The sequence below is a fragment of the Lepisma saccharinum genome, chromosome 25 (assembly GCF_977018435.1).
Source record: "Lepisma saccharinum chromosome 25, izLepSacc3.1, whole genome shotgun sequence".
Classification (NCBI taxonomy): domain Eukaryota; kingdom Metazoa; phylum Arthropoda; class Insecta; order Zygentoma; family Lepismatidae; genus Lepisma; species Lepisma saccharinum.
This window is the reverse complement of record NC_139253.1, coordinates 36,097,351-36,112,409: the sequence shown is the minus strand read 5'-3', so window position 1 is coordinate 36,112,409 and position 15,059 is coordinate 36,097,351. Positions and strand designations below refer to the sequence as shown.

Below are 15,059 nucleotides of genomic sequence, written 5' to 3'. Positions count from 1 at the left end.
ATATAAATTCGAATGGTTCAACCAACGGCATGGGTTCCACGTTACGTGAAAAGTTTGAGAAAATTCAACCACAACGAAAAGCGGCCCTGTTGTTTTATTTATATCTCCAACTTACAAACGACTTTTTAAACTTGTGCGAGATTTAGCACCATTATGCTTGGGTTGGCTTCACTGAATACGCGCCCGCGAGACACAGGTCCTGCAAGAGGAGGGGTTCCAGCGTTGTCGGGTATGAATGGTTGACTGCAAAGGAAATTTGAGCCGGTGGTGCTTCAAGGAGGTTTTTTTTCCCCAGGAACAGGGAATTCTGAAGCAAAAAACTAACAGGAAGGGAAAAAAGGAGAAACCTAGAAATGAGCGGGATACGGGATAACTAGATACACATTGATGTGCTAAATTCTTGTTGTTTCTGTTTTTCGCTTGTAGGAGAGCATAAACATTAGACATATTAAGACTCTGTTTTCCGTTTATGTGAACTCAGCTGGTAATAATTGAGCTAAAAAGTGAAATAAATAAGTAAATAAATGTTAATGAAAACTGAAGATTGAACCAATTTTACAAATTTCATGTCAAATGTGAACCAAATATTATTAATTACATAGTCCGTGATTCAAACACTCTTCGAACAACGTACGAAAAGCCTGTTTATGATCTTTTAGGTGCTAGATTTGCTTCTACACTATCCTAAGAAAGCACTTACATGTCCTTTGATAGAAATTTCTGGATATATCCCTACAATTTGTGAGCATTTCTTTTATATTTTATATTGTATTTTTTTTACTAAATATAGGGAATTTTAAGGCAAGAGAGGGAATTTATTTATGTCCGAAAGGGATATTCCCCTCACAGTCCGAAAGATCACTGCTTTGAGCAGTGACTGATTTTGGATCTGGTGTATTTTTGTTTCCCCGTTCTTGCTGTGTGTTTGTTAAAGTCTCGAGGTATTGCTTTTGCGAATTCCATCTATTGAAAAGCAGACTGTCGTCCCTGTGCTGTGGTGTGATACAGTAGTGAAGTGCATTATGGAATAAAATGAGTGTGATTGTGCGGTGGGTTGGAGAACTTGTTGAAGACGCCGTTGTCCAGCAAGGATTTTGCTGCCAAGAAGAAACTTGTGGATATAGGTAGGCCCACCCCTTCCTTCTCTAGCAGACATAGTAACAGAAACGAAAAATAAAATTCCGATTTTGCGATTCATGATACGGAGCTGATACTTGGTTAAGCGGTTGTAAAAAGTATTCAGCACTTTTCTGTTTCCTTCTGTTTATTATTATTATTATTCATTTTATCTAACTTTGCATATTTTTATCGATACGTTACTCATTGTGATAGGAATAACACTGACTTAATTATCAGATATCCAGAATTTTTAATTTGGTGAAAAATTCCAGGGAAGTGTTCTGAAAAAATTGGGGGGGGGGGTCGATGTGTGTGGATAAATCCCTAACCATGTCAGCCCAAAAATAAGCACAACGGGAAATAGCCTTCGTCATGATAGGCTTACACTGTTGGAAAGGTCACGCTCCGCCACTGGACACCACTGATGTTATTGTATACAACAGGCAAGCATTGAAAGAGAAGCGGCCTTTGTGTTTTCGATATATGCACACAGCTCAGTGAGTTCTCTTTTGGCATTGTTGTTAGAGTCCAGCACAGCTATTTCTGCCGTGCGATGCGCGAAACAACTAAAGAAGCAGTGTTGCTAATGGAGCAGATAGAAAAATCGCTGCAGTGCTCCGATGCACAGCTGTTACGTACAACAATAAAATTAGAGAATTCAGGTCTATCTAACGTTGAGTTTTAAACGTCATGCATTATACCAGGACTAGGATTAATATGTACTAACAAGTGGCTTTGTATGTAGCTACATACATATGGACTAAAAATTCGCAAAATATGAACTAACACATAAGTACAATTACCAAAAATGCTGCAAAGAAGACTTCTTCATACGATTCCTTATTTGAGTGATTTCAAACAAAATAAAAAAAATATATACGTATATATTATTTTTCATTGCATTAATGCACTGGTGGCGTTCTAACTTTTCACTCCCAAAACCCGTATACACTGGTATGGAACTGCAACGGCAGATAATAACATGCCAACGTGTTAAACCGCTACAATTGCACCATAACACTCCTCCTCAAACAGTATTATTATTTCCTCTCTGAGATCTGCGACAGTCGGTTGCCTTTGTTGTACATTTGCAAAGGATGCCGGCTTCGACAACAATAACGAGTACATATACTGCCACTAGACGATAAGCTGCGCGGCTTTTTCTTTTGTTATGAACCAGGGCCGGCGCTAGTCATTTTGCCTCCCTGGGAGGTGGCGGCAGATGCCGCTCTATTTCGACCCCCCCCCCCGGTCATTACGCAGCAACGGAAAATTGAAAATCAATATATTCCTAACTAAAACATCAAAATATAAAATAAATAATGAGACTTCTTATGATATTTCAATACTATTCAGCGCAAAAGAATATCTCGCTCGATCACAGTTTTCAATAGGCTTATTTTTTTCTTCTCTTCAAATTTTGCCGCTCGGTTCGCCCTCCCCTTCCGCCGGCCCTGCTATGAACTTGGTCACCCATCAAAGCATGGCAATTTTAACACAGAAAACAATATGTATCGCATTAAGCAGCAAAAATGACAGCCTCCTCTATGCAATTTCTACAAGAACACCTGCCGGAGCCAGAGTTGAATTGCTTAGAATTTCCCGAGCTTGGCTATGCAAGGTTTTTGATTTCAACTTCGACAGAACTGGAGGCATTATGGAATTTAACTTTCATTAGCAAACACACACTTTTACATACACACACGCAATACACGCACACAACGTCAAACCGGTCAAATACTTAGTATAAAATAAAAATATGGTGCTTCCAATCCAACAAAACTCACCGCCACTTTACCTGCCTTTTCCCCTTCCGTGACAGAAATAATGCTTCATTATTACAGTTGGCAACACTAGTTACTAGCTAGCCAATGAACATGCACTGCATAAAAGAAGCAACGACTACGCCGTGCTATATTGCCACATTGCCGTCCCTGCTGACCGGTGGGAACCGCGAGCTGGAGCGCTGTTCAATTGTTTTCAATGAAGTTTGCGCGAGTGTGTCCAGGAATGGAATGACAATATGGCAACAATAGCGAAGGTTTTCGAGCAGGGTAGAACACGTGATGCTAAGAGAGAGGGAGACGAAACGAAAATTCGTTTCTACGCAACGGCAAATTTACGTGTGTGGCACTCTAAACGGTTTTATTGTCCACCTACTTGTAGTTCCGCTTTTCTCCAAGTCGCACTGGAATAAACATTTCAGATGCTTTCAAGATATCATTACTCATCAGGTCGTGCTCGGGTAACTATTTAACGCGAGTTGTATCGTGACGGGTAGTTTACCTGCTAATACGTTCTATATGTTCCACGTAACATGTTTAGTAAAGTACCATTTCAGGCCGAGGAGCCCGAAGTTCGCCAAGAAATGTACAATTCGTTGATGGGGATAGTGCGGCAGAAGGGGATTTTAATAAAGCTGAAGCTTGGTCCGAAATCAATTCTATGGGGCACAAGGGGGCAAAAATTGAAGTTATAAAAAAGCAAGGCTAGCAGAATTTAAGAGTAGCATGACAAAATGATGTTCAAAATGGAATGAGTGTTCAATTGTTCATGTATTTATTTTTTCTTCCAGACGCACGAGGACACCTCAAGGCAAATGGGGGGGGGGGGGCACAGAGCGGCAATTGCCATCTTCCATTTCAAATTTTATGCAAATAAAAATATATTTAGTAAAAAAAAATTCGTAACTTCGTAAAAGTTCAGAGCCGTAGCTAGGGGCGGCGAACAATATAAATTAAAGCGCTTTAAAAGAGAGAATTCCCAAAACTGCCATACAGCGCGTTATTCGGTGGAATGCTTCAATTGTTTGGATGAAAAGAAGCGCTCACATTTGAAAGATTTATATCATTTTTGCTGTTGGTTTGTTACGAGGCGGATAAATTGATTATGTAATGCATTTAAATAATATGTTATATATGTGTATTAAATAAACTTTGAATACAGTGTTAACATGTTGCATATGCATGCTCTTATTTTTTACGTCGCTCCATGTTGCATACATGTTGTACATGAAAGTTATACATGTGTAATGTACAAAAAGAATTATATTCGTCATGCATTTTCTGTCTTTCAAAAATACAGTTTGTGTGCTTGTTTTCAATTATTAGCTAATGTGAAATTGAACGTTTGAAAAACTATTTCAAATCGTTTGTATAACACAAATGCTTTAGCACCAACTTCTCCCCTTTTTGCGTGATTTACGAGGATAGTAACGTCTTTCATACTACTACTACTAGTCAGGGGCGCCGACTTGTCAAAATTATTGGGGGTGGGGCCTCTGATCACTGAAATAAATTAATGAATGACTCACTCCCTCCCTTTTTCAAGTTTTGGCCTCAGTGTTCGGAATCTCGTAAAAGCCCATGAATTCCTAAAAAATATCAAAATTTTCATTCACAGTTCGAATGCAGATAGTCAATTGTTCACATTCCCGACTTTTAATATCTGCTACCACGGAGCGCAAAACAGATCTCCCTAATATATCAACGATCTCGTTCTGAATGTCATGTGAGAGCCATTTGTAGCCCGAACGTCCCATCCACTCCTCTAGTTCATGCACATCGTCTTTTGAAACTCTTTAGTAAAAATTGTTAACCAGGGCCGGTTTAAGACGAAATTGGGCCTGATGCTGCATATCGTCAATTTTTTCTGTACAACTAACTTTCCAGGTGAAAAATTTACTACGTCGCACTCACTAACCGAACAATATTAAAGTGGCAACAATCGCCAAGATATTGCAAAAAACGCAGCTAAATTACTATGTAAACTGTTTAACATAAAATTGATAGCATTAACTTGAAATCTTCCAGCGGTAAGGGTCATGAAGATGAAGAAGAAGAACTTGAAATATTCGGTGAACAATAAACACATGGCGTTATAGTTACGTCATAGCGCAAACAATAATAGTAACTGTATAATAAGTAACGCTGTGTCTACGCGTCCGAAATTGGGACTCCAAATTTCATTCTAAGATTTATTTTCAGGTTAATATAGCAAAAGAAAACTGTCCAGCTTTCGGAAAATTCTCGTCTGTTTTCATTTGGGCCTATTTCAGGAATGGGCCTAATGCTGCAGCATCAATAGCACCCACCTTAATCCGGCCCTAATGTTAACAATACTCATAATTATATACAGGGAGGTTATTTCAGTCGTTCACCGCCAGCCTGTCGGCCGTTCAGCGGACTCTTCATGCAACAGGTCCCGGCAAATTGCGTTCAGGAAGTCCGTAACAGAAACCGCTTGTTTTGTAATGTTTCCACTTTTCACAATTACAGTTACAATTACAATTGAAATAAGCACGTACCTTGTCGCAAGGATGCTGTGTGTGTGTGTGTGGAAAAGGTGTCCTCCCAAATACAAATATTTCTGGCACCTTATTTCTGACATCTAATCTTAGATTAGTCATCGCTACTTTATCCTCAGTTGTCGCGACAGCGCCGGCAGCTTATCGGGGGTTGGGTGAGTTGTCTGTCAGCCGCGAGAGGGCGCTTCATACTGCACGTGTCGGCAGTGATGCCAACCGTAGGGACATGTCCCTAAGCATAGGGACTTTTCACTAAATTTCTCCCGCGTAAGAACGTAGGGACAGATTGTGCCAAATGAGGGAAAACGTAGGTACTTTTTTCAATCTTGGTAAATGACATTTTATGAATTAGTTTATCTGGATACTTTAGCGAAGAGGAGAAAAAAGAACTAACTAACAAATCTCCATCAGAATTTTGAAACATGTTATCGGTTACCAAAAACTTTCAAGGCAAGTTCCTTTTTGAAAACATTTCCACTCTCGCGAAAATAGTGCTAACATTGCCACATTCTAAAGCGGAAACGGAAAGAATATTTTCAATGTTAAGTGATACAAAAACAAAAAAAGGGCCTCCCCGATGGCGCAGTGGTAGCGTCGTCGCCTTGTAATCAAGGGGTCCCGGGTTCGATATCCGTGGAGGCACAAGTGGTTCGGATCCCACTTTAAACTGTAGGTCCAGTCCCGATTAGCCTTACTGTGCATAAAGTGGACTTAAAACACCAACTCAACTCAACTCAACAAAAACAAAAAAGGGAAATAAAATGGGACCAGAATTGTTAAAGACTGCAGGAAATACAGCATCACCAACCAACATCTATCTCTGCACAGCAGCAGCATGTATGACTTCAAATAACATAATCAACAGTAAACGACTCAACGTTATTCATTAGGGGTGTGCGGGATCCTTTACTTTAAAAAGTCGTTAATTCTCGACGTTTTCTGCCTTGTAAGTTTCTGGAACTTATCGAAAATTGTAAGTTTTTATTCTAGAAATGCAAAAACAATCACTTAAAGTGAAAATGACTTGTAAAATTCGAGATTTCCAGTGCTTCGGGAAATTTCGAACATTTCCCGTCCCGAAAATTTTCCGACTTGGTCGGGAAATTGCAAATTTTTCAGTCCCGAATGTCGGGATTTAAAAAAATTACCGTCCCGATCCCGTCCCGACCCAAAAAATTCTGTCCCGCACACCCCTATTATTCATTAAGGCAAGAATTTCCAATACCGGACCCTTCTGTAATTTCTATGCTACGTCTTATACTCACGAAATAATTATTCGTGATGATTTATCTCAAGTTAACATGTTGGGGTGAGGGGGGAAAAATGTTAATTAACGTGTAAAAGTTGTAAAATAAGCATTTCAATTCTCGCAATGATTCTCCGTATACAAGTATGGTAGCCATATTTGTTGATATGAACAAATTACAATTAGTTACGCTGTCTACAGCGTTGCCACACTGTTGTTTTCATACTTGGAGAGCATGGATTGTATAAGAATAGCGGAAGAGAACAGTAAAAAAATTGTTAATGTTATACAGATTGTTAGGTGGAGTGTGCAGGAGGGCTAATTAATAAACTTATTCATTTCAGTATATTGCCCAAAGAACATGCTTACATGTGACAGCGACAATCACGATGTAGAAGAACTGATTTGATTACAGGTAAATTTGGCAACATTACATCAATCATAAAATTGCAGGATACGAAAATGGCGTCTTCGATGATGTTAAAGTGATACGAAAAAAATATTTTTTATCGGTTCGTAATCACAATTACCGCAAAACCATTCAGGAATAGCCCCACTGAGCATTCTCGGTAAGGTTAGGTTAAGTTAGGTTAGGCAAGGCAAACATAGTTAAAATTTGGGCTCGAAAAACGGGTAGCCCAACAAACCATTGACGGATAGCCCCACGAACCATTCAGGTACAAAAAAGGTAAAGTGTTCCCCTGTGCATAGCACCACGCCATGAAGGCGTATAGGGGGTGTGAGGGTAACGCCCCACACTTTCTTGATCCGGTCGTGAGTGGGGGTGATGTGATCAGCATCACGCCCCTGACCGCCTTTACCCCCCAGGGTTTCCCCCAGGTACCCATGTTATTCGACGCTGGGTAGGCGCCGGGTCCGCTTCCAGGTACGGTTAGGTTAAGTTAGGATAGGCAAATGTAAATTCGCTCCTTCATTAATTGTGGAAGCACCGAGCAGAAAGATTTGGCAAGTAAATGTGTATATTTTATCTTCTGTTTTGCATGCTCATGAGGTGATAATTTTTTTAGTCGCTTTACTTGGCGTAGGGACATTTGGTCAGTTGTAGGGACATTTTGACTACGTCTGTAGGGACATTGCCGAAAAATGGTTAGCAACACTGTCGGCTACCAGACTAGTCAGTGTACGTTCAAGTTCACTTCTGTTTGCGTTTATCAGGACGCGTGTTGTTTATACTGTGTTGCTACTCATGGCCAGTGCTTTATTGTGTGTTAATTGTTATTCATTCATTAGTTATGTCGTTAAACAAATATAGTCTTGAACAGAGAGTTTTTATGTACGATAATTACGTGAAAACGAATTCTTGCAGAAAAGTGGTCAGGGAATTACGATAGACCGGATCTCTTGAACCTAAGAAACGTGTTGTATTGCTGTTAAAGGAGGTCATTTTCAACATCTCTTATAACACAGGAGGTTAGTGATCATCATTATTATTACTTTTAAATATCATTTTACGCTTTCGGTTTGCTTTATGCGCCGGGATGCTGTCTTCCCTTTCTGACAACTGACGATAAAGTAGCGATGTCTAATCTAAGAGTTTCTGTCAGAAATAAGGTGCCAGAAATATTTGTATTTGGGAGGACACCTTTTCCACACACACACACACAGCATCCTTGCGACAAGGTACGTGCTTATTTCAATTGTAACTGTAATTGTGAAAAGTGGAAATATTACAAAACAAGCGGTTTCTGTTACGGACTTCCTGAACGCAATTTGCCGGGACCTGTTGCATGAAGAGTCCGCTGAACGGCCGACAGGCTGGCGGTGAACGACTGAAATAACCTCCCTGTACTTACAATAGAGGTTATCTAAGTGTCCCCCTCCGATTACCATGAAACTTGGCAGGTGTATAGAGGGGGCCAAAGGAAGAAATACGTGTTTTTTTGTTTCGGTTAAAAAACGGTTTGAGGAGGCAACCCCCCTCAAATGTCAAGATGAAAACAAATTGAAGTGGGGATCTGACCCCTGTGTCCCCCTCCGACTTCCATGAAACTTGGCAGGGGTATAGAGGGGCCCAAAGGAAGAATACGTGTTTTTTTGTTTCAGCTGAAAAACGGTTTTAGGGGTCAGATCCCCCCCCTCAAATGTCAAGATGAGGAGAAATTGAGGTGGGGATCTGACCCTGAAACCACGTAAATCTGCCATAAGAAGAACACGCACATAAATTTGGAACACACACAGCACAGAACTGTAGGATTGTTGGTACCAAACGCAGTGCAATTGTAGAGAGATGCTGAATTCATAGACACCATAGTTCCCGGATAGACATGGGCATAACAATAGACGGACCAGAGCAGGGTAACGGAGAGTGGTTAGCCGAAACCAAAAAAACACGTATTTCTTCCTTTGGCCCCCTCTATACACCTGCCAAGTTCATGGAAATCGCAGGGGGACACAGGGGTCAGATCCCCACTTCAATTTGTCCTCATTTTGATATTTGAGGGGGTTTGCTCCCTAAACCCGTTTTTTAGCTGAAGCAAAAAAACACGCATTTCTTCCTTTTGGCCCCTCTATACACCTGACAAGTTTCATGGAAATCGGAGGGGGACACAGGGGTCAGATCTCCACTTCAATTTTTCCTCATCTTGATATTTGAGGGGGGGTTGCCCCCTAAAGCAGTTTTTTAGCCGAAACAAAAAACACGTATTTCTTCCTTTGGGCCCCTCTATACACCTGCCAAGTTTCATGGGAATCGGAGGGGGACACAGGGGGCAGATCCCCACTTCAATTTGTCCTCATCTTGACATTTGAGGGGGTTTTCCAACCTAAACCCGTTTTTTAGCCGAAACAAGAAAACACGTATATCTTCCTTTGGGCCCCCTCTATACACCTGCCACGTTTTATGGAAATCGGAGGGGGACACTTAGATAACCTCCCTCATGTGTTTTGCTGTCTCTAGTCATAGCCCGCCCCCAAAGTTGATGGTTTAGCGGTCTCAGCCCCCCAGCGTTGATGGTGTAGAACATTTCAAATGTGTATTTAAAGTTAAATTCATGTGGCACAATTCAGAGTAAACTTTACAAGAGAAGCAAAGTAATACATTAGATCCTCTTAAACATATTATTTAGGGGGCTCTGCCCCCACATCGTTAACGTTGGGGGGCTCGAAGGCCTCCAAGCCCCATGGAGTCGACGCCTATTACTATACTACTACTACTACTACTACTACTACTAATAATAATAATAATAATAATAATGTCATGATCATTATTATTATTGGCACGTTTATCTTGGTACTTGCCCCCCTCCTCCAGACAAAAATTCGTGGTTGCGCCTCTGATAAAACATGCATACATACATATTTTATGTTTTCTTTATTTTCAACATCGCACCCCCTAAATTTTATTCCGCACCCCCTCAGCACGCCCAGATGATTAATCCTGACGCCGCCACTGCTTATGTGCAATTATCAGCCCATAATTAACATACATTACACTGACTGGAATGAAATTACATATCTGAGATTTATAATTGAATTTATCATTTACTTTCCACGGGGGCCGCGGCCCCATGCTCCCTTTCGGACGCCTATGATCACAAACGTTTTATGATTACAAACATATTGTTGAATGCTCCGTGATTTGAAGAAACAGGAACTCAACACATCTTAACCCATGGAAACAAAGAGAGAGAATAAAACCAGGAGACAACTTTGTTACGTACTTGTGAAAGCCAGCAAAGTATTTTTATTTGATTGTAATTCAAAATATTCGCCGTTCAGTAAAGATATTGAAAGAACTGAGGAACGTTGCACTTCTCTTTCAAGAGACTGCAGTAAGAGCTTGAAAGAAGAGGTTGTTCAATGTTAATAAAGTCAACCAAGACGATGAAAAATTCCCTGAAATACATACCATTTTTTTCCGCCATAGCTCAACAAGTTCGTTGCCTAGGTTACGAACACTCATATCAACCAATCCTGGAACAACGCGGCTAGAAGTAGCGAATAAAATGTTCTCAACGAAAAACTGCGCAGAAAGTAACTCTTTTTATTATTGGGTAGTATTTTGTCTGTGGATTTAATGGTGTGGGTTGAAACCAATCACGTTCAGCCTTACAAAAGTGCGAATCTTTCTAACTAGCCACGCCATTTTATGTTATAAAGTGGTGTTTGTGTCGTGTTCTCGTACGTGCGATAGATTTTGGGAACGTAACTTCTATGAGCTGAACTTCAGATAATTTTCTGATCTGCATCGTAACATAGAGTTTCATTTAATTTGTATCTTGTCTGATTTTAACTTCGTACCAATTAATTAGCAAAATGAGTGAAACTGATCCGGCGAAAATGAAAGTTGTGGAGTTACGTGCTGAATTAGCTTCTCGTGGTTTAGACACAAGAGGAAATAAAGCGACGTTAGTGGATCGATTACGCGAAGCACTGGAAGGTGAAACTGGAAAAGGTAATTCATTGACAAACATGTTTAGTGTGTTCATTTAGGTAAAGCGGTAGTAGGAAGTTGTTTTAGTTTGCAGCAAAAATAGCTAACTGTCGCATTTTTACCGGCGTGGATTATCCGCCATTTTTGTACCTTGGGCAAAAATGGAGTCCCGTAGGTAGCAAGGATTGAGTGTTACGTTGTAATGCATTTAAGAGGTAGATTTTATGTACATTTTGTGTCGTGAAACTTTTTTGAAGTTTCATGCGTAACTTACGAAACATTTGCACATGGTCTGTGATTTTTGTCAACTTTTTTGATTTCGGCTTCGCGGACAGTTTTCATGCGGCATTCTGCGGTAATTATTTGTAAGGAATTGAAGCGCGTAGATAATTTTTTGTGGTGTCATATGTGGTATTGGTTTTAACTGAAAGTTCATTGATGTCAGATATTACTTTAAGAATGAGGGGTGATCTACAACCAACTTGTTTTGCGAGATGTTTACTGAGCGTGAGCACACCTCGAATTAACACTATTCGTTATCAGTTTGCAGGCACTCCAATATATGTAAACCTATTTTGCTTGTAGGTTTTTTTTCGCAGGTATTTGAGCATGAGAAGTTAATTTTCCAACCTTTATAATGGGTTCCAGACAATTGTGCGTGGTCGAAATAAGAAGAGGCTAATTATAAAGTACTAAATTTCATAAATTGAACAAACCAGCATCGTTTGTGTCAATAGGCAGGAGGTTCCAGGATAAAAATTGTCATGGCGGATTATGCATTACAAAATGTTGCAGTGCTAACACCAAGTTGATTTATTATATTTTCACACCCAATTTTATGAAATATATTTTGTTGTGTTTGCATGATTCTCTATGCCTCCCTTGGCCCTTTGTACCCCTGCAAGATACTACCTCTGTTACCTTACCCTGAAGCAGCCAAACTTGAAGGCTTTACTGTCGTTCGTAAACTCCAGCCAACTCAGCCCAGGTCTTACACAAGTGGATTATGCAGACTTTACATGAAACGTCACTAGCGAAGCTGTCCCAGGCTGCAGTTTATGAACAGCATGGTGGATCCAACTAATAACGTTGAATTATGGTAAATTGAATGCTTTAAAAATATTTTTTCATTACAGTTCAGATCAAAAATGACTTTTTTCATTTTTTATACTTTTTCTCTTGGGATGCCAGTTTTTGCATATTTTCCCCCCATATATACATTCCTGGCTGGTTCAAATCCGGGAACTTTTCTAACGATGGAAGTGGCCCCGGCACCCACCCAGTGTCGAATAACATGGGTACCTGGGGAAACCTGGAGGGTAAAGGCGGTCAGGGGCATGGTGCTGATCACATCACCCCCACTCATGACCGGATCAAGAAAGTGTGGGCCGTTACTCCCACACCCCCTATACGTCTTCATGGCATGGTGCTAAGCACAGGGGAACACTTTACTTTTACTTGTATATTACTTTTACTTATATACATCTACGGAAAGAATTATAAGATAATATTAACTACACCTTTTCCTTCAGCTGACTTTCTGACTTTCGAAGGCATCATATAAACAATTCCCAGCCATTGAAAACTGCTGTCGTGCTTTCTGTTAGTTTTTGTCTGCAGTCAGCCAACTCAATCGTATCGAGAACGGCTTACAAATCTTACGAGCCAAGTATACCGGATATGTCACGGAACCAGTAGTGGGCGGAGCTGTACTTGGATTGAGTTTAGAAACTGATGTAGCTGGCTTCATCTGACTTGGCTGTAGTTTATGAACAGCAGTTTTGCACAAGATAGCACCTGACAAGACAATTCAAAACATGAGATGACTTCATAAACACACAATGTTATGACAGAAGTCAATGAGGTTAGAATGAATATAAATTATCTTATATTAAAATGCATCCAATGCAAATAACTGAAAACTTAAAACACCATAATGGTACAATTGACTCCCTGTACCCTCCTGCTAAATAGTGTTGAAATTTGTGCTTGACTTTGTACAGAAAGAGGGAAGAGAGTCTTACCCTATTAAAGGATATGCTGCATGAACTATTTTGAGCTGGGCCAAATAAGTAGTTGACCATCCTTACATTCGCCATTTTCTAAACACTTTCTTAAAACTACAAGAACTTGTATTGTAATTTTAAAAAACAATAATTGAATTGTTTGTTTTATTCCGCCTGTGCAGGCATTCCAGACACATCACCAATTGAAGAAACTTCAACAGAAGAACCAGGCGAAGAGGAGACTAGTTTGCAGGAACCTGAACAAAATGGTGGAGATGATTCACAAGATGCTTATGAAATGGAAGCTAAACCTGAAATCAAGGAGGAGTCTTCTCCAGAAAGAAAACCAAGTGACTTTGAGATGAAAACAGAACAGGAGGAGGAGCCTGAACAGGAGGTGAGAACTCCTCTCATTTTATCTTTTCATTCCTACCATATAGCCATTACCATTTATTTTTTTATACAAAATTGTTATGCTGGCTCTATGGCTGATTTGTTGAATTGTTGACCTTTCAATGATTCCAGGTTTGAGTGCTGGCCTGATTTTTTTTCTTCGTCTTCACCAACTTTATTATCTGATTGTGACTTATCGCTGCAAGTGGCCAAAAAGTAGTTAAATAAATATACAATAACAATAACTACAGAAGTCTCATTAGAGTGTAAAATGCTCCCTTTCTCTAGCCCTGTCTAGTTCGCTGCACTTTTAGACATTTGGTGTAGTGCAGGTGTATAGTGCTGGTCCCCAAAGAAACCTCACTTTACTGCAAAGAAAGTTCCGAAAGATCAGTTATCCCCCTAAGAACAACATGTCAGATCCACGTGGACTGCAATAAATCATCCCCTGAAACCTTTCCCACCAATAGCGTCCCTCCAAGAAATGACAGCTCTCATCAAGTCCACGTGGACTAAATGAGATGTTGCTAATTCAGTTTCTTTAGAGATTTCTAAACGCGAGGTTGCGGTTCTCTATCTTTGCTAGGTTGTGTTATTGTGTTTTGCTATTTTTTCATGCAATTTAAAGACCTTTGGAGTAAAACGTCACAGTGAATGAATGGATGTCTAAACACTGGAGGTAAAAGTGACAACAGCGCTTTGCCGAAAAACAGGTGGTGGCTCGAAACCAGATACGGGTCCGGTCGGCTTCCTCTGGGGTTCTGTCAAAGATGCCGAACTGGCGATACATTCAGGACTTGGGGTATACCCAGGTGTCAGGCTGGTGCAAGGAAATTACATTCAACCAAGTAGACTAATATCAGCAGTGCTCTGCTGCAATGTTAAAACTGTGTTATTGGTGTGTATTCATGATAGTTATTTTCATCAAACTCCTGTTAGAATTATCATCAGAATATTTAAATCTTTATTTGACACCCATTGGTTTAGTTAGGTTTGATCAAATATAGTAATCCTGAAAGATTTATTGCACACCATTGTGATGTAAGATACTTTCATTTATTACACATATTGACATGTAAATTTAACAGGCTCTTTGTTAATGTCATGTCAATGAAAAAATAGAAAAAACACTAAAATTCCAACACTGTTTTATGTTTACCTAACGAGTTTGAAAAGAATCTTTAATAACAAATTCTAAACAAAATATTATGAATATTAGTTTAATACTCAATAATATTACTTTAAAACATTACTTGATACAAGATCTAGACTCTTGTTAAATTTAAGATGTATGTTTTTGCATATATAATCACAGGTGTATTTTACCACAGCACATACTACTGTACTTTTTTAATAGATAAAGGAAGAGGCAAATGTTGAAGTGAAACAGGAAACTGAAACTGAACCAATAAAAGAAGAGCATCATGAACACCATGAGCGTGGAGAAAAACGCAAGCGATCACCCAGCCCAGGAAGGGAGAGGGATAGTTACAGAAGCAGAGGAAGGTAATTATTGCCTGAAACTGTTTGTTCTTCCTGCTGAAGAATTCAGATGGTTAACATGTTAGCCTGCAGTGATGCCATGTATTTTTATGT

At 39.8% G+C, this 15,059-nt stretch overlaps 1 protein-coding gene across 1 annotated transcript in view; it reads left to right on the top strand.

Annotated features, from left to right (window-relative positions):
- The first annotated feature begins 10,769 nt into the window (after positions 1 to 10,769).
- The window catches only part of LOC145978833 (heterogeneous nuclear ribonucleoprotein U-like protein 1), a 69,765-nt gene continuing 65,475 nt past the window's right edge, over positions 10,770 to 15,059 (top strand). Inside the window, exons 1-3 of the mRNA XM_083111711.1 lie at positions 10,770 to 11,085; positions 13,253 to 13,467; positions 14,821 to 14,969. Of these exons, the coding sequence (XP_082967837.1) occupies positions 10,947 to 11,085; positions 13,253 to 13,467; positions 14,821 to 14,969 (503 nt within the window). The 5' untranslated portion in view covers positions 10,770 to 10,946. The remainder of the gene's footprint in view (positions 11,086 to 13,252; positions 13,468 to 14,820; positions 14,970 to 15,059) is intronic.